Source organism: Rutilus rutilus (assembly GCF_951802725.1).
Source record: "Rutilus rutilus genome assembly, chromosome: 10".
In the NCBI taxonomy this organism is placed as follows: domain Eukaryota; kingdom Metazoa; phylum Chordata; class Actinopteri; order Cypriniformes; family Leuciscidae; genus Rutilus; species Rutilus rutilus.
In genome coordinates this window covers 33,096,537-33,117,569 of record NC_140215.1, presented here as the reverse complement: position 1 = coordinate 33,117,569, position 21,033 = coordinate 33,096,537, and the positions used below count along the sequence as shown (strand labels likewise).

At 37.1% G+C, this 21,033-nt stretch overlaps 1 protein-coding gene across 1 annotated transcript; it reads right to left on the bottom strand.

Moving 5' to 3' along the window:
- Window positions 1-8,164: 8,164 nt before the first annotated feature.
- Window positions 8,165-19,503, bottom strand: LOC311299056 (myosin-IIIb-like; the record flags this gene model as incomplete). Its single annotated transcript, XM_084422447.1, has 7 exons — window positions 19,276-19,503; window positions 16,437-16,620; window positions 15,396-15,530; window positions 13,161-13,265; window positions 12,839-12,938; window positions 11,106-11,182; window positions 8,165-8,314 (listed from the first exon to the last, which is right to left on the bottom strand). Exons 1-7 carry the CDS (start codon window positions 19,302-19,304, stop codon window positions 8,165-8,167), a joined length of 780 nt encoding a protein of 259 aa, XP_084278573.1. The 5' UTR covers window positions 19,305-19,503.
- Between the last annotated feature and the right edge of the window lie 1,530 nt (window positions 19,504-21,033).

Genomic DNA, 21,033 nt, shown 5'->3' with positions numbered 1-21,033 from the left:
AGAAGCTTCATTTTGTGCTCAGTGATCCATTTTTGTGTTGATGTTTGTTTTGGATCATTGTCCTGATGGAAGATCCAAACACAGCCCATTATAAGATTTCTAGCAGAGGCAGTCAGGTTTTGATTTTATATCTGTTGGTATTTGATAGAATCCATGATGCCATGTATCTAAACAAGATGTCCAGGACCCAGCTCATTAAAGATACAGCAGTATATTTAACCACGGGCATGGGGTACTTTTCATCATGTGTGCACCAAACCCACCAGATGGCCACAATAGGTGTTTTTTTGTTTCATCTGACCATAAAACCCAAAGTCCCATTTGAAGTTCCAGTCTTGTCTGAAAACTGAATATGCTGGAGTTTGTTTTTGGAGGAGGGAGGAGATTTTTCTTGAAACCCTCCAGAACAACATGTGGAGATGTAGGCTTTAGGCTTTCTGACCCCAAGACTCAACTAATCTCTGCAGTTCTCCATCTGTGATCCTTGGAGAGTCTTTGGCCACTCAAACTCTCCTCTTGGCCATGCATTAAGACAATATAGACACACGTCCTCTTCCTGGCAGATCCGTAACATCTTTAGTTGATTGGAACTTCTTAATTATTGCCCTGATGGTGGAAATGCGGATTTTCAATTCTTTAGCTATTTTCTTACATCCACTTTCTATTGTGTGATGCTCAACAATCTTTGTTGCTATACTATATTCCGTGGTTTTACTCATTATAATGGATTATAAAGAGAATTTGGTCTTCGTGTTTCCTCATATTTAGATTCCTGTGAAACTAGAAGTCATGGCTGGACAAATTCATCACCCTGGTGTGATAAAAAATTAAAAAATGAATGATGGTTAGATTTTTGTGAATTTCAATGAATGAAACATGGGATAAACAATTTTAAAAGGATAAACAATGCAGATTTATTTTTACAGCCATCTTTGATCATATTTACCAAGGGTGCCAATAATTCTGACCTGAACTGTATATAGATACTGCTGCATAATGGGAAATAACACATTTCCCATTATGAATTGATACTGCTTGTTCCGTTGGGTCGGATTGCATTCTCACCTCAATCAAGCCACTTCAGAGTTCGTTTTCATTTGGGCCGAGACCACCTCGTTCAGGCAATCTTGGAGCGATTGTTTTGGTGCAGATCCAAGCTCGATTGTCAAGTTCATATATGCCTAAATGAACCAAACTATGCGAGAAAATGCAACAGGTTCCGAAACAAACGAGCCAGGTGTGTACTTACAGTATTACTTCCGTAATAAGTGCTAATAAGTAAAATAATATGTAAAAAACAAAATCCTCATTCAATGTGACAAAACAATCCTGTCCAAAGATCATGGAAAAGTCATTAAAAGACACAACAGAACCCTATCTATGGTGGTTATGGACCAGGAACCAGGTAAAATTTCTTTTACTTTTGACCTTGATGAATGAAGCTTCTAAAGTCCGAAGTAACACCATGTTTTTGAGTCTGAAGTAATACCATTTTGTAAGAATCCACACAGATGACAACAAAATAAATGGGCCAATACTGATTTTCCAGTAAAAGCTCTGCAACAAGGACAGGAAGAGGAACAGAAATATGATTAAATTCACAATTCATCCCTGTCTGCAGTGTCTTATTGCTTGATGGGCTGTTTTTAGGCAAGTATGAATGTGGCGCTCTCATCTTTATATTTAGATTCCCTCTACTTCTGCTTTGTCACATGTGGTTGCAGGACGGCAGACGAAGATGACGATATATTTCCAACACAAAGGTTTAATGGTAATAATATAAATGATAGCAGGACAGGCAGCAACACACACTATACACAACGTAGATCGGACAAAGACTGAACTTAAATGCAAACACAGATGACGGTGATTAACTGAACACAGGTGATACAGATGAACTGATAGTGACAATGAAGATGACACGTGACATGTGATGACAGGCAGACAAGTCAAACAAAACACAACTGTGACATGCTTCAAGATCTCCTTTTATTTTCTCTCAATGACTCTTAATCTAATTTTGGCTTGACTGAAGTCTCAAACAGACGTAAAGAGCAGTATAGGTCGAAGGACAGACACACTACTTAAAAACACATCTTCTCTGTCTTTCATCAGAACCTATCACCAAGAACAAAGCATTAGGCATATAAACCAACCCCCGTTAAACACAGTTTTTTTCCACAGTAATCTGTCATTCTGCGCTGCTCTAAGTCACTGGGTGCTTTGATAGATATTCAGACAGGCCGTCGTCTCTGAAGAACACATCAAAGGAAAATAACCGACTCCTTCAATGCAAAATATAATGCGTGCCTGCAGCCACACACTCGCCTTGATGTTGCAGTGCTGTAGAGAGCTGCTTATACATAACAAAGTCAAGGCAACGTCGCTGATGGCGCTCCTATTGTGCTGGGTAAATTCTGCCGTGGTGTTCACCCTCATTGGGTGTTTGTGAGCACACGCAAACAGGATGTAAACACGCTGGGTTTATTCTAATCTGGCCGCGGAGCCACTAAACTCTGACTGGGAAACAGTCACGCTGTCAGCCATGTTGCTCACAACATCAGTTTGTTACGCTGTAGATGACAAGCTAGACACAAACAGAGGGAGGGGAGGAGGGATATATTAATATACATAAGTGTGAATCTCATAAAACCTGTCAGGAACATGTCTAGGTCATATTTCAACCCCAAAAAAAACAAAAACAAAACTGAGTAAACCTGTTAGAGAAGTGTGAAGCTTGTTCCCGCCACTGAATAAAAAATAAAAAAGGTAATTGCGACTTTTTATCTCACTATTCTGACTTTCTCGCAATTGCGAGTTTACATTTCGCAATTCTCACTTTTTTTCTTTTTTTTAATACGAATTATAAAGTCAGAATTGCAAGATATAAACTCAGTCGTTCTTTCTCTCAGAATTGGACTTTATAATTTGCAATTGCAAGTTTGTGATATGTATTCAGTTTTCAGTTTTCAAAAAAATCTCAGTTTTCTTGTCGCTAACATTTTGACAGGGAAAAGACTAAATCTAAATGGAATCAGTACATAAAATGCTTAATAGTAAAGATGGACGAGAAACAGCGAGTGTGCATTGCCATTGTGGCTATTTATCTGCTGAGAAATCGCAAGCGCCAGTCTGGGTTCACAAAATCATTCAGGCTCATAGTCAGCACGACGAATACCCTTTCTGCATGTACTATAAATGTTGACTTACAGTCATCTAATGTCACTGCAGTAGTTAAAATCAGCCTCAGATGGACACACAAACATGACTCCAACACAAGCTCTGTGGCCGCACTGGTTTCTGATGATATATGGCATGGCAGACATTTTGTCAATACTAATCTGCCACGTACAAAAGACTCCACAATATCTCAACCTCCCAGTGGCCTGGCCATACTGATAAAATAATTTGTAGGCGATTGGAAATGAAGGCAAAGTCCAGCTAAACACAGAAACTAGACTTACAATCTTAAAGAGTGATGTACTGCATATTGTCTTTTTTACGTTTCCATACATGCACACGTTACACTGCCATTGATTTGCCACTGTGGTAAAAATAGACAAAATCGCTTAGACTAATGTGAATTTCCATGCTGTTCATGTCCAGGTTGTTTTATACTTGTTAGTAATGGTTAAGCTGGTTAAGAGGTATGCTAGTGACTAATGAGGTCTATAATACATGGAGAAAGCTATCCATTAACATTCACATTCATCTCAGTGGCAGTTGGCAGGACTCCCGGAGTAAGGAACAGTACATAACAGTATGTAACGGAAGTCTGTTACCTGAGCTGATGAAAAAGCTATGTGACTACCCTTGTGAAAAAGTAATCCACTTAAGAATGTGCACTTGTAGTGTACAGTACTTCAAATCTTAAAAGTACATTAAAAGTACTCCCAGATTAACTGGGAGAGCAGACATATCAGGAATAAAGGAGCTAGAGACACAGTACTATCTCGATATGAAAGCTGATTAGTTAATTTGGACAAACACAACGACACCATTGAGAACAAAGGAAAGACAGAAAGAACAGTTAAAAAAAGACAATAACAGTGATAGTCAGCGTGTGAGAAAGAGCCCACCTAGAAAGTTCTGGTGTAACATCATGGACAAAAAATACCATGTACTTGCGGATAATATAATGTTAATAAAATAGGTCACTTAAGTACGCTTTCAAGACTATGTTTCTTACACTTAAAAACATTTTTAAAAAGTGCACTTTGTAATGTCGAATTAAAAGTTTTACTTTAAAGTGCAATTTAAATCATTGTTTTAATAGTTAAAGAAGTACACTTATTTGAATGTTTTGCTGACTAACATACTAACTGCACATGTATTATACATTTTAACTTTGTTTTTCAAAACTACATTTAAAGTTAATATACTTTAAATGTGATAGATTGCAACTCCATTACAAATGTGTAATTGCAGATATATGACAAGTTTCGGTAGAAATAAATGCTTGTCAGTACTTTCACTTATATTTCAAAGACAACAGAAGTGATTATGAAATTATATCTAAAGATGTACTAAAGTCCTACTTAAGTGGGTCAAAAAAGCACTCGACAGTTCATCTAATTGCATTTATAATGAATTGAAACTATATTACATTTTCAGTTAACATGCAATTAAGTGTCAAAAACACTTCATTTCGCACTTAAGAATATTCAATATGTTAAGTAACTATGTAAGTTTCAGGAACAAGCACTCTTTTTTGTCAGGGAAAATATAAAATGTTGCTTCCCAAAAATGTATCTTGTCAGAATAAATGTCTACTTTTGAATAGGAAGCATTTCTGTATCTTAAACAGTACAGTGTGGCGCTAGCAACGCTAAGGTCATGGGTTCGATTCGCAGGAAATGCTTGAACCGATCAAATGCAAACCTTGAATGGAATGGAATTTACTTTGGATAAAAGCATCTGCCATAAAATGTATGCATAAAATGTAAATGTAATGGTGTCAATGGAGAAAGATGGTTTTTTTTAGTGGTATAGGTGTAGTACAGCAGCATCTCTTTGCAGGGGTTAACTGGACCATGCCTACCAGTCAAACCTGAACCCCTCTTGGGGACACCAGAACACAAGATTCCCATTCTGCGGACAAGCGTCCAAAACACAATAGTATCTTGTAGATAATAGATCCACTAGATCTTGGTTTCAAAGTGACTTCTGCATGAGCTGTGCTACAACTCTATTGACAATAAACATTTCAGCTAATCAAATTAAAATCTTTCATGGCTAATCATGAGCCTTTAACTCTATTAAGTGCATGGGATTAAATACGCACAGTCCACTTTACACCACAGCCAACTCAGACTTAGAAGATTTTCAGTAAATATAAATGATTTACCCTTAATTAAAAACCCAGGAATCCTTGTATGTCAGTGAGAAAAACACTTTAGCTTGAGCTCAAATAATCATATTCAGGTTGGATATTGTGCAGGCTTGTGTATGAGCAGCTACAGTATTCAGTTCCCTCTGATGGCCTTCATCAAGAGTCAAACATCTCGCACTGAAAGGCTCTGATCGCTCCACGCCCCCTCGTAATCTCTCCGTCTGAGAGTGGGAACGCCGTCCCGGACAGATGACATGTTAACAGAATCATTTCACGCCCCAGTACACACACGAACACTGATTTATTCACCCGCTGCCGTGCTAAAGGTCCCACGCATCTGATTTATGCGCCATGGCCCAAATATCTAATTTGAAAAGAATAAAGAAAAAGAAAGGTAGAGGCAAGAGATAGAGGGAGAGAGACAGCTGGGTGAAAAAGCAGAGGGAGCACATCATTTTAAAGCACGTCATGATGGTGTAGATACTCTACATGATTATTGCACCGAGGCATAAACCATATGACAAATGGGCCTGCAAAGGCAAAAGCACAGTATTCTAACATTATCATTTCTCATATCCAGCATTCATAATCGAAACCTCCAGCGGCATTAAGGCACAGCCACAACACTGGTACAAACACACAAATCTTCAAATTCTCAGTATTTCATTCAACGGTGCACTTTCACTCGAAAATTTACCTTTTTCCATTACAAATTATATTATCAGCATAACAAGAAAATGCTGAAGTGAAAAATTAGAAAGAATGTCTTCGTACAATGTAAAAAAAAAGTTAATACAACTATTGGAGTACGTTTTACGCGAAAATACTATTTCAGTATTCAAAATTTGATCTTCAATTCAATGTGTTACTTAAAGAAATTTACTAGCAATTTATGAGTGAAAATGGTCTCAAAGTAAATCCTGCACCAACTTTTCTCCCCTTTGGCTTTAATGACAGCATCAGTGGAGCGCATATGAACAAAATCTGATGATGTTATCCAGCATGTTTTGTAAAAAAAACAAATTTGATTCTTCAAGTATTGTTGAAAACATTCGGCTATCTCTCAAGTGAACATAATGTGCAGTAAGCAGTATGCTAGTATTCTCTTTCTCTGTAAAACTGAGCTAAGCGCTGTAGTGTCAGTGTCATAAAGGCAATGTCCCGACAGCGAGCGGCCCATCCCCTGCAGGCCTGGAGCAGGGCAGATAACATGAGCGTCAGCCTCATCGAGAAGACAATGGGGAAGGGGGGGTGGCTAATCACAAATTAAAATTGCAATCAAAGGACATAACCAATGCATTCTGGGTGATAATGGTGTGATCATAGAAATGGCAGAAGGTCAGATTGTCACCAAAGCTTATCATTTATCATTAATCAGAATATTATGACACATGTCCCAATTCTGTGACAGTAAAACAGTCAAGCTACATGAGCGTGAACGGGGATATAGCAAGGCATGACGAAGAGCACAGTGGAATATTCAATGGAATAAAGCACTAATATGACAGTTCACTCTTTAAAGGGGACATATTATGCCCCTTTTCACAAGATGTAATATAAATCTCTGCTGTCGCCAGAATGTGTCTGTGAAATTTCAGCTCAAAATACCCCCAGATCATTTATTATAGCTTGTCAAATTTGCCCCTTTTTTGGTGTGAGCAAAAACCGTTTTGTGTGTGTCTCTTTAAATGCAAATGAGCTGCTTCTCCCGCCCCCGTTCAGAAGATGGCCGATCCTTTACATGAGCTTCGGATACTCGACAATAACAAAACATGCAAATCTCACTCATCCAAAATCTAACCCGTAGCGAGTGCAGCCTTACAGAGAGAGTCAGGAAGAGGTTAAACTTTTAGACGTACCTGGATGTTTCTGAATGGTTAGCGGATACATTTATTTAGTTGTTGTGGAGTTACATTGATTCATCTCATCGACTTGTCAATGTCAAAACATCACACACTATGGTAAGTCTTTTGAGGACATAACATAGTCATAATTTAAAAGAAACGACATGAGTGCAAAAGGCAAGTTGTTGGTGTCTTACTGACACTACTTCAGCTTGAAACTGCAGTGAATATATGGACGTTTTAGCAAACATTTTGGTTGAAAAATATTTTTACAATATTTCATATTTCAGTTCCAAACAAAACCAACATGTTTCTCTAACTTTGAGTTTACCCTCCTATTTAAGTGGTTTTAATTGGTTTTAATTTCTGCAATCTGCTGACAGTGAATCCCCTTTCACAGAGATTCCGGAAAATACACTGATAATGTGTCCCGGGATCTTTGATTTTGGTTCATTCACACTGCCAGTGATTTTCAGGAATCTGTGCATACGTTCACACACATCCCGTAAAGACACGTAACATCAGGATGTGACGTGTAATGTCTCCACATCGTCTTAAGTTTTCTTATGATCTGCGATTCCTCTCTCTAGAAACCACGCTTGTGTATTTCTTTCTGATTCAATCATAAACTAGCGCAGCTTCAGCGTCATCACTACGAAACACACCTTACGGCATTGATCCTGCCTTTTGTTCACACGGGGAGCGTTCCGGGACTGATCAATCAGGGATCAATCCCGGAGAGTGTTTGCGTTCACACAGAAGGCACTCTAGCAATTATATGGCAATTTTCTGGGATCAACGCTCTGTGTCAGAGTGTCAATGTGCATGAGAACGCTGGGGCCTTTCCTATCGGTCTCTCTCTCTTTCACGCTACTCTTATTCCTATTTTCCACTTTTCCTCAATCTCCCCTGTCTATCTCCACTTCCATCTGTTCCTCCCTCTATGTCCTCACGTTTGCCGTGTGAGTATAGCTCCCCCTGGTGTCTCTTACCGTGGTATTTTGAAGAGTGCTTTGACCGGGTGCATCTCTGCCAGCGGTGGGTCTCCGTCGGCCAGCTCTATGGCAGTGATGCCCAGAGACCACACATCACAGCGGGCATCATACGAGTAGTCATACTGCTGTTCACACGCTATCACCTGCACACAGACAAACACAGAGGCATCACACACACAAACCATGATGCTCACTCTGCACAAATAAGATTACTGTATTTCTCAGAATAGATGGAGAAAAAGACCCTAGTGATCTCAGATGTGTCTCCTCTTCAGAAGACATCTCAACTGTGCTCAGATTTGTCAAGACACTAATTACAAGTCAGCAAGCTTAATATGAACTCAAAAACTGATTTAATTCTTATTGTGAGTTATGCAATCTACATTCATTTTATACTCTTCTATACATTAATATTCTACTTCTGCTGCATGTCAACTATTGATTGATTTGTGAATATTTTTATATCCCCAGAGGAATTTTAGCATAAATATCCAACGCTATCTCACGACCAATTTGTACGAATTCGTAGGACCTGACTCTTACGATTTGTCTAAACCCCAGTGATGGGTTGGTTTAGTGGCGGGGTCAGGATTAGGTCATTCGTACGAATTCATACGAATTGGGCAACTCGTAAAATATGTACGATTTAGCAAACATCATACAAATTCGTATGAGTGAGATCGTATAAATTTGTACGAATTGCCGTGATATCGGGTTGGAAATATCTGATGCCTACACTAAACATAATTGAGAACTTTTTAAAATTGAATGGCCTCCAATTCTTACTATAGTTAATTTACGTATAGACCTTCGTCAGGTTAGATGCCAAATAAAATTTTACGCAGATGAAAACGAGGCTGTAAGGGATAGTCTTTCATTCTTTACAATGGCATGCACACTAGAAAAGTCCAAAATCATGTATTTCCACAACTCACAACTTTCAAAACTGTATTTCTTCTTTTCCAGAAAAGACTGCTGAACTGGTGTGCTGTTAAACAACAGTACAATCCATTGAACACACTGTCCTTCTATCCGTCACAGCCTCGTTTTCACTCCTGTCAGAAGGTCAATATGGTGCGCTGACTATGGTCTACTATAGGGATTCATATCATTTCGTTATTATACGGTTCAAAATGCAAAATGCATTTACCCAGCATATCCATGTGGATTTAGCTAAACCATTTTCTAAATTAAACTAATTTTATTTCAGCTCCAGTTAACCAGTATTTGTGATGTTTAATCATTACTGGACTGTAATAATCACAGTAATTACTTTATGTTGTTTTCCAGCATTAAATCAGTTTGTCAGAAACACTGTAGCCAATCGGCATATTGCTGAGCGTTTCATTTAGACTATATTTTAATTGGCCCTGAGGGGCCTCCCCCACTGGCCCCATCACCTCTCTTTCTTTCACTCTCACAGCGGCGCTCAGCTATTAACCTTCACACGACCCCCCCCCCCCCCCCCCCCCCCCCCCCACACACACACCAAACTCAGTGACAGCTCACTAATACATACACAAAAACACACTCAGCATTAAAATGCAGATTCTTTAACAAAGCTGCATGAATCTACTCACAGGTTAAAGAAGCCCAGATTGTTACAGTCAGTACAGTAAATAAAACTATACACAAAAGTATAAGAAATAAAATATATATATATATTGAATAGCAGATGTATTTGATTTACAGATTGTTGTGATTTACAGAAAATCATGATGTTAATGTATAAAATATCTAAATATCTTTAAAGTCGCATTTAGTAGATTTAGAGGTAGGTGAAAATTACATATACATTTTGTGATGATATAAACAATAAAACAGTTGGGATTTGCAATATCATTGAGTATAAACACATTGAGTATAAGTGGGTATGTATGTGGGTAAAGCTGAATCTATCAATATACTGTATACAAATGTATATACTGTATTACTGTATAGAGATGTGCCTTCTTAACAATTAATTCATTATTAAACATTCATTTTCACACGATTCCTTGCACTATAGTTTTTACTATAGTGCATGATTTATTTTGACATTTGTATGACATGTGGTTTGAAATCGCTGGTGTTTCTGACGTCACAAACTACCTTGTAACCAATCAGATCAACGTGTGATCGTCAACGAGTGGATCTCTGAGCTGCTGTGAGTGAGTGGAGGCGGGGTTCATTTGCATATTCAAAGAACTGCGTATACTTAATGAGGCAAGGGTGTAGAGTTACATTCAAGCTATTTTAAGGCATGAAAAAACTATTTCAAGACATATTTTAAATATGTCATTCTGGTAATCAAAGGTGAGTTTTAAGGGATACAATTATTGAGTACAGGTCAAAATGATTGACTTTAAGATGATCAAACCAGTTTTTTGAATAATCAACTTTGGGCTGGAAATATTCCTTCCTATAACTTCAACTTGATGATTGTATCAGAAAGTGAAGTAATTAATATTTTATGGGATGTATGACCTAATTCTCTTTAATAATTGTATTTATTTTTGTAATTATTTAATTGTATTGTGCATACACATACAGTAGCCTTGTGTGCTCACTTTTATAATATGAAATATGCGCCGGAATAACATGACACCATTTTCTTTGTTTCATCATAGACAGCTAAAGATTGTAAACTGTGGTTGATGTGTTTAGATAAAGAATCTGTGATGAACTGTACAATAAATCACAACAATCCTGTGCTATGGGTCCTGCCATTTACACAGGCTACAGTGGAGCGCATTTTACGCTGCTATTTGAAGCTTATGCTTTTTGAACGTAGTAGTGTGATATTATAACAGAAGGCCTATTATAACAGAATTTTCATTTCTGGGTAAACTCTCCCTTTAACAATAAAATGTTTTTTACTGGAACATAGGAAGAGATGGATGTTGACTGGCTAGATTTAGAAATAAAAGTGGTATTTTTTGTAACAGGACAGACCTCAGGAGCCATCCAGAAAGGAGTTCCCACTGATGTGTTTCGGCGTAGACGGGCACTTGTCAACTGAGCAGAGACTCCTGCAAGAGATCAGAGACAACATGTGTCAGAATCGTACTTTATAAGGTTATATTTTCCCTTCATAAGTTTTTTTTTTCCCCTTCATGAGGTTCATTTTTCCCTTAATTTTTTTGTTTTTTTGTGAACATCTGTGATAATACACATAACTGTACAATTATTTCTCAGGTAGGACCAAATAACACTCCGAAGGATTCAGACATTTAGGAGGTGGCAAATAATCTGACGTGACATTAGCATTCATCAGCATTACGTGATGAGGGCATTTTGCTTCCCGGCAGGGGCCACTTCTTTCTCACATCCACACGGGACAAACACGCCTCAGGCAGACGAGAATCAATGGCCCCACACACACACACACACACTTTCCATGCCAAACACCATTTAACCCCATTCACATGATGTGTGAGGATGCGTTTGATAAGCACACAGACGCCAGAACGGCTCCTCCTCCATTTAGCAGCATTTCATTTGCTGACAACTCATGGTAGAGCATTAGCATTTTATTATGTCTACAATACCGTATTGTTCCAAATATAAGATGATGTTTTTGTTTTTCTCAGAAATCTGAACAAAAAGTGTTTATTTTTAATCTCATCGCTGGTACATTTTAACAGTATTTACCATACTTTCAATACAAAAAATAAAATATGAAAAATATTCAGTATGAAAATTATTTTCACATAAAAGCATTTTTTTTTAATCAAAAAGCCTTTTCCCAAAAGGTACATCTTGAAAAAGGGGCGGTCATCTTATAATCAGGGTCGTCATATATTTGGAACAATATGGTAAAAATATATGATGTGTATCTGTATAATACTAATAATTTATGTCATGTATGGTCAACAAATTAATTGTGAATAAACCGAGGCAGTAAATCAAATATATTTGATGTTTTACACTCAGCACTCAAGACCAACTAAACTGGTTCAGCAACCAGTTCAAACAACCAGTAAAAGTCAGTTATTGGTTAGCATAAAAAGTAGCTATGGTTTTAAAAAAGCTACTGAAATAAAAGGCCACATAAGTGTACTTAAGGAGAGTACACTTTCATATATTCTTTTGAAGAATATATCATATTTCCGTTATTTTCCAGCTAATGTTCATAATAGACATTATTACTGCCCATCAAGAACATGTTAAAGCCATCTTGGAATATAAACTGGTCCAAATTGGTGTAATTTGTCGTGTAATGTCGTGATATATATTTATTACATGGCTTGGTTGAATTCCAATGTATAATGCGGTCTGTTATTTCTTGATAACAGACCGCTGCGAAGTATAACACACCTTTGCCATGAAAAACAGAGCGTTGCTATGGACGCGGAACGGACTATTTTCTTATATATATATATATATATATATATATAATGTTTATGACCATAAAAACATTTGTTGTTTGATTTTTACTTTGGTTTAAATGTCTTTTCACTGTACCGTTAAAATAGCAGAATGACAAAAAATACAAAAACTTTGTCATTATTTACTCTCATGTCATTCTAAACTAGTATGTGGTCCATTTTGAAGCTTGACAAAACATGGTCACTGTGTAGATTGTTGGAGTATGGAAAGGAGAATGTATATAAAACTTCAAAATAAAACTCTCTTTCTATAGTAAAATCCACCTCTCTCTGCAGAGAAACAGCAGTAGCCATTACCAAAGTCCACCACTTTGACTCCACCGTCTGTGGTGAGGAGGATGTTGTTGCCCTTCACGTCACGGTGGATTATTCTGTTGTCGTGAAGATGCTGGAGACCCTGAGAAAAAAGCCAGAGAAACTTTTAGCCAGTTGAAGTCAGTTAGTTGAGCCTGAAGGCCAGACTGCCTCTGATCAGCTGGACACTGTCTCGCCTCACTATCATGACCCAAAATAACTACTCTGGCACGGTCAGAGCGCTGAGGCAGCGTTCCCTGTGCTGGGGTGAGCAGATTACTTCAGTGTGTGTGTGTGTGTGTGTGTGTGTGTGTGTGTGTCTCACCAGAAGCGCTCCACACAGGATGTAGGAGATGATGGGCTCCTCAAGACGTTTTCCCCTCATCAGCAAACCCTTTATCAGTTCCGTTACTGAACCCCCATTACACAACTAACAGAGAGAAACACCAGACAGAGAGGGAAAGTAATGAGGAAAAGGAGAGAGAGAGAGAGAGAAATAGATTAATGCAGTAATAGAGAAAAGGGCAACCAAACAACAGGAGCTAAATTAGTAAGACTTCAGCACTTTTTATGATTCATAGGCTAACGAAACACACCACACTGTGTTTTTATTCATCTTGGCAGTGTATTTGTTAAACCAGCTATGAAATATCATGCATGCACATGCTAAATAACAAAATAAAAAGAATAAAAAAAACAGCTTTTATTCAGCTATACGTCATTACAAACATATTACTTTCTTTCTTTTGTAGAACACAAAATAAAATATTTATAGTAATGTCTGTGCTGCACTTTTCCATACAGTGAAAACATGCAGCTCGCGAGCTCCAGTCTGTGTCAGGAAGAGTTCAAAATCGTACCCTTCTCCATAGCTTTAAATAGGTTTCAGGTTTAAATTCAGTCTGTCTGCTGCACGCTTCAATGAGATTTGGAGGCTAACAAATGATTTTAAGTAAATAACTTCCATTTTAGACCTTTCCACTAAATATTTCCACTAATAAAACATTCACTTGGAATGTCGTGAACAAAGCATATGGGCTACATTTGGTCCCACTTTATATTAAATGCCTTAATTTGTGTAACATTTAAATTTCCATTTTACAATTTTAAAATTGTGTAAAATGTATTTACTCCAAAAAATGTATTTACTCATAATTGTGTTGCAAAACACATGTGCTGCAATTGTATTTACTATATGTATTTCATGAAGGGTTTTTAAAAAATATAAGTACAATGTAAAAAGATGTATATGTATAGAATAAGAGCGTTGTATCAAATAATGAATTTGAATGCTAGTACATAACAGTTAACCCTAGCCTAATGTATCATAATTGATACGCAAATTTGGACATTAAAATTATCCTCTAATTTACCTCTAAATTATCAACCTGATAAAAACTTGTTTATCAATTATCAACTGCAGAAAAAAACATGTTATACCAATCTACTACATGCCTTCTGTCATCTGACCGACAGTTTATACTTTTTGGGGGAAATAAAAGGCCTTTAGTGTAATTATAAATATGTCCACCTTCAGGTCGTTGTACATGTCTTCTGTACTGTGAAAACTTGTCTGTGAAATCTTCACTGGTTTCTATAAACTAAATGTAAAATTAACTTTAATATTGTTAGTAATATTTCAAAATGAACACTTACTGGACCGAAGTAACTTAAAAGATGTTAATGTATGTAAAATGTATGCTCTAAATGAATAGTGCTCAAAAACAGCTGTTGAAATTGTGGTGAAGGCTTGGACCCGGAAACTGTAATATCAGAAAGATGCCTTTACAAGCGGACACTAACAAGTACCATAATAATAACTACCACTTTACAAGGGGATGCAACTTTCATGGAAATCTCCTAGGCCATGTTTACTCCTGGTATTAAGATGCGTTTTAGTCGATCGGATCACAAGTGGACGCTAAATACAGGTGTGAATGGGGTCTAAAACGTTTGAGCTTGTCCACTTTCGACCACTTCCAGAGGTAGTCGAAAACACATTCGACCGGATTGCTTTCGTAGTGTAAACATTCATGTGATCGAATGTGTTCAAACAGCCACAAAACTCTCCATCTACTGATCTAATGAGTAACATTATGGGAAGAGCTCTAGACAGACGGGATTCAATCTTTGTCGGCTGAAGACGAAAAATGTACCAAACACAATGTTCTCTCACCATTCCTGATTTCTAACACACACTCACAGCGTATGGCTGGTCTTTGCGACTGACAGAGCAGAAACTATGAGAGCTGATGCTCTCTGTATGTTTTCTGTTTCTCTGTATCATATGTAAATTGAGTGAGCTTATTTTGTCCATTAGATCGAAAGATTTGGAAAAAAACACACCCATAGACCCTCCCCTCGAAGAAATCAGGACAGAAGTGGATGAAAGTGGACAAAAGAGACGGATTAAAACACCAGGTGTAAACGGGAATGTGTCTCCCTCGTCTACTTGCTCAGATCGAACAAAACGCATCTTAAACCAGCTGTAAACAGGGCCCTAGAAACTATTTCCTGTGGACTATGTAATGCAAATCCAAACTCTGAAAAAGAAATGTACCTCCAAAACAAGCCAAAGCTGCCCTCCAGAGAGCTCATCTGCTTTGTAGAACATGCCAAAGAACTTCACCACATTGGGATGGTTGGACAGCGAGCGCAGGATGTTGTACTCCGCTTCAATTTCCTCATCCACATCCTGACACAACCATTAGCACAGCCGCATTAATCATATATGTAAGTAAGCAAAATAACGCCCTGGTTTGTGGGGGTTCTGTATCATTTGCATTTGTTGTGTGTCATGACATGGTGTTCTTATGGGATTCTATGACAAACTACATGGACATCTGTCCTTAATTGAAGCTAGAAATTGCTGCAGATTCAAAAAAGCTCCCATATACAAAAGACAATTTTTCAGAATAGATGATGACAATGAAAAAGGTGTCAATAACGCTCCCAAGCTTTCGTGCATGTGCTTGTATGACCAGCAGGGTGTTCGATGGGTACAGTAAGGGCAGCCATGCATGAACTGTGCAGCAGGGGGTTATGGGGGATCAAGCAGCACTAATGACACCACACAACATGGGGAATATCAGGGTTAGGCATACAAATACAACATCCTGGCTAGGTTTCCAAAAATCAATAGCGCTATAGGGAAGAACATCTACTTACTCTGTTAGTGTGACTGGGATTCTGAGACAAGCCAGAGGACAAGAGGAGAAGAAATGCCTTTAAAGATTTTTCTGTTTTTCTGTTTTTGTTTGATGTTCAAATCATTGTAAATATGGAGTCTTACATCCTAAAATAAATTCATTTGACTGTAGATAGCACAGGTAAAGGTTACATATATTCACAGTACATTTTCAGCACACTTTTTTCAGATACATTACTGAAATAGTAATGCCACACTGCCCCCTTTTGAATCTATTGGGTCTAGTCTATAAAAATGAAGGTTTAAGACTCTCAGAAGAAAAGCCCAAGGAAAGCAGAGTACATGGAAGTAACAGTTTCCTTGTGCTCACATCATGAAGAGGACATGATTGCAATATACTGAACACAGATGACACAGCTGAATAAAATCTCAGAAAGCCCCAAAATGACTCACATTAATGGGATCCAAAATTTTCACTGCTGCTAGACTTCCATCTTTCTTATTGACGACTTTGTAGACCTTGCCATAGGTTCCTTTCCCAATTGTTTCCATGATGTCCCAATCAGAAGATGGATCCGCCAGCGACTCTAAACCGATCATGCTTGACTTGTAGGGATACAGTCCATAGAGAGACCTCCTGAACATTACAAGCAACAGTAATTCAAAGCATAGATTTAATTACATTTCTTCACACAGGTCTTTATACATGTAGGTACGGTTACATTTACCATTATTTGGTGAATTTTCATGGTCGAAATCAAGTCATTTTAATAGTAATTCATATAATTTCACAACAAGTTCAAGTTGGTCACACAAATTTGCCATGTTGACCAACAGAAATCTGCTTGCTTCATTAATGACAATGGACTTTTGTCCTTACTGCACCTTTATGCTGAATGTAAATGTAATAGTGCACTACAAAATTAAAATTCTGTCTCCATTTTCTCACCCTCATGTCATTCCAACCCTGTATGATTTTTATTTCTCCATGGAACACAAAATGAGAAATTTAGCATATAGTTTACACATTTAATGTTCACTGTTCTTTTTCAAACAATGAAAGTGACAAGACGTAAGACAATTGGCTACAAAAATGACAAATTGTGTGTAATGTTTCAACTCTTCAGAAGCCATAACATGGAAAGATTGAAATTCATTAGTCAACAATCTTCCCCTCTGCTGCAGGGCTCAGATCTCATTAACGCTCACATACAGTATACTGAAATATATCACACATCAAAACGTGTCACACAAGGTTTGACATCAGTTTGCAAAACATGTGCCTTGCAACCACATGCAAATTTGAATATACATATGTATAATTGTACAAAAGGAAAAATGCATTTGAGGAAAATCAGAGGGAAGATTTAACCCCTTAACGCCTGAATTTATAAAGCTGTATATAAAAAAAAAAATTCTGTGTGTTTTTGACTTTAGGTAGATGGTAAATAATGTTGAGATTATCAATTTCACTTTTGCACAACAAATAAATAGAAATTTTGGTATGTTGCAAATTTGCGACAACAGGCATTTAGGGTAATTTTGGTATGTTGCAAATTTGCGACAGTGGGCATTTAGGGTATTTTTTTACAAAATGGAAAAATTAATAAAACACATTTTCCCATCTCAGGAATGTAGATTTTATTCATGGCACAAAGTTGTTAGAACTTATAAACTTTATACTTATAAACTTTGACAAATTAATGAATCTTGACAACAGCAAGAAACAAAACACTCTCCTACTCCCTAACATTGACAGTAGTTTTTATACATTCCATGTTACACTCTGTTTAACTCTTTCCTTGTTTCTCCAGTGCATACATTATATATTCTTATAGTGTTATATCCTAACATTCTATTTTTTGTGAAAAAAAAAAAAAAAAATTTTTTGGCTGAAACCATCTAAATACAGCATTATTATAATATGTAGCCATTAGCCCAATCCAGCCGTTATGGCCCAATGTCGCAAATTTGCTACAAACAGAAATCTACAAAGTACGTAAAAAATATTCGTCACATGAAGTCTATATGAATAACATAGCTATAGAAGCAATCAATAAGCTGGTACATATTTTTATCTTAGCACAACTTAACTCATTTTGGGAAATTTCTCCACATTTGCGCACTTGATATGCGGATTTTGCAAAACAAAATATTAGCTTCGGTGAACCGGATGTAGTTCCCACTCCGACCGCTCCTACGATAAACCAGTGCGTGCAAAATGTTCCTAGGTATGTATCGAATGTGCACAAACAGGCATTGGGGGAAAACACACGCTATCTCGCCTGCAGTCTGAATGGAAGGGGTTTGTTGCAAATTCGCGACAGTAGGCGTTAAGGGGTTAAAGTAAAAAATGACCAGATTTCAGTCTTTTCCTCACACAAAGCTTTTTTTCCATTCCTCACACAAAGCTCTTTGTCATTTTTGTAGCTTGACAGCCTGACAGCGAGAACATCCTGCCCATCATTGCTCTTGTATTTTGTGGGGAGGAAAATCATTCAGGCTTCGGAACATATATGTGGGTATAAGAATATATGATAACAGAATTATTATTATTTTTTTGTCTGAACAATCCTTTTAAATGCTTCATGTGCTTGTTTTGTTTTTGTGGTCACTACAATTCTCATTCTTTCATTTGTGTTGTCTCGTCATTTTTGTTAACGTTACTATTGTTTTATGCATCCAAACTTTTCACAGTTAGTGTACATGAAGACACATTTTGGAAGTATGGTCCTACGTGAACACTAGGTAAATCTAATTAAAATGTGTCTCCTTAAGGTATACAGGCTAAGGGGTCACATCAGGTTAGAGAACGCTTGATAACACATGGCTAATTATGATAATCACACGAGGATTTTTAAAACAACAAAATCAAAAAACGATGCTATTATCTTTTACTTAATGTTTGAGAAATACAAGAAGCCATTACAGAAAATCTATCTCTCTCAATAAATTGCATTAAATACCAGATTTAGAGTTGCCATCATATGTCCTCTGCATAAAAAGAGAATGCTCTAAAAATATATCACATAGAGGGAAGCATTTACAACAAACAAAAAGGACCTAAGCCTGAGCCTTGTGGTACACCATTAGTGTTAGGGGTATGAGTCCTCAGTTACACAAAAACAGTGGTAATGATCTGACAGACAGGATCAATACACACGTATCCACAAACAAATCAAGAACCATGTTCATAATCGGCTTTAGTTCACTTCTCTAGAGTAACCTGTGTGAGCCATTAGGGCAGACAGTTTAAAAAGAACATCACAATTACAATAGTATAAGTACTTACATGGAGAACAAGACCTTTCTTTGACTCATCCCCTTAACAACAAACACTCAATAACCCACAAATATTCTCAGGGGTACAAAATGTCATCATAGCGCTCCAGCCAGGAAAAAAAAAAGTAAAAGAAAAAAAGGTCTATAATTATTTTCTATGCAAGAGAGCTGCGTGTTTCGCTAGCGTCTAGGAGTATGTGTTGATGGATTCAGATACTACTTTCCCATCACTGCGCTCTAAGAAGTCACAATCAGCTCTCCGTGATTGGATTTAACAGAGATTAACTCCGTCATGTAGCTCAGGACTACCACTCTCTCATTTATCATTTAGAGTCGAGATGTCCAAAACTTTCCCTCCTGATTACATTCCTGAGCGTAATCTAGAGAGGTATGGAGAGAGATACCACAGACCTGGGGACCGATGTCTGTCCTCACTACAGGGTGATGATAAACGAGGCACAAACACGCTCTGATTTCCAGCTTAGTTTAAAACAGTGGAATGATTTGAGTACTGAAATACTGACTATAAATGGTAAAGCATAACGACAAATTCTAAAATAGTATATAGTACAGACGTGCTTATTTTTAATTAATGTGCCAATATCAACATTATGGTTACTGTTAAGTTTAATTATGACAACTCATCAAAAATAATGTAATGGTCGATAATACAGACCCTTTCCAAAAAATTTGAATATCATGGAAAAGTTTATTTATTTCCATAATTCCATTCAAAACATTAAACTTCCATAGATTATAGATTCAGGGCCCACAACTTAAACGATTAGTATTTCGTTTAACTTAAACTTAAAGTATTTAGGAAATCCTGTTTTCGTGGGTTTTATGAGCTGGAAGCCCAAATTATGTACAAATAAACAACTAAATACTTGAAATCGTTTAAATTGTGGGATTAAGTTGTTAATCTATGGAAGTTTAACGTTTTGAATGGAATTATGGAAATAAATAAACTTTTCCATGATATTCAAATTTTTTGGAAAGGGTCTGTAAATGGTCTTCTGCTCATGTAATGATTGTCACTAATCTTTCAACCATCATTCATTCGCAATAAAAGGCTAAAACTGAAACACCTAGACCGACACACTGCGGAAGATGGTTTTACTTTTGCATGCTTGCATTTCATATTCACCTCTACGAGATTTTTTAAATAAATGATAATGGCTCTACTGAGTCTAATATATCAGATCAATGTGATGAATTTTGCCAGTCATGCAGACTCCTGAGGGAGGGAAGCGTTTATTTTGAGGTCACGTTGAAGTGGAAAAGGTAAATGGTGTTCTGCCCGTGGGGGCTCTGAGCCTTGCACACACAGAATTATGAATAGCATGAGAGATTAGACCGATGGATGCTTTGACTGTGCCGTGTGAGATGGATATTTCATACCCTCATCTATTTTCTGGAGAGGTAGAGAGCACAGCTGAATTTTGACTGATGTCCTTTTTTTTTTTTTTTTTTTTAGAAGGAAACACATTTTCCAGACCACCCAAGGAAAACAGAAAATACTATAATACTTTGAATACTTGTGCACCATTCAATGTGAAATTGAAAATGCCTTTTAAATCAGAAGTTACATTTTCTTAATTTGAAATGAATCTGAACTGAGGTATAGTAAACGGGCTGCAGAATAGTAATTCAATTGTGAACTGACGGAAGTACATTTCTCATTGTGTATAACTTGTTATCATCATACGGTATATGGTTATATGGTTTTTATTCTAGAAAAATATGATAATCAATGCATTTATATAAA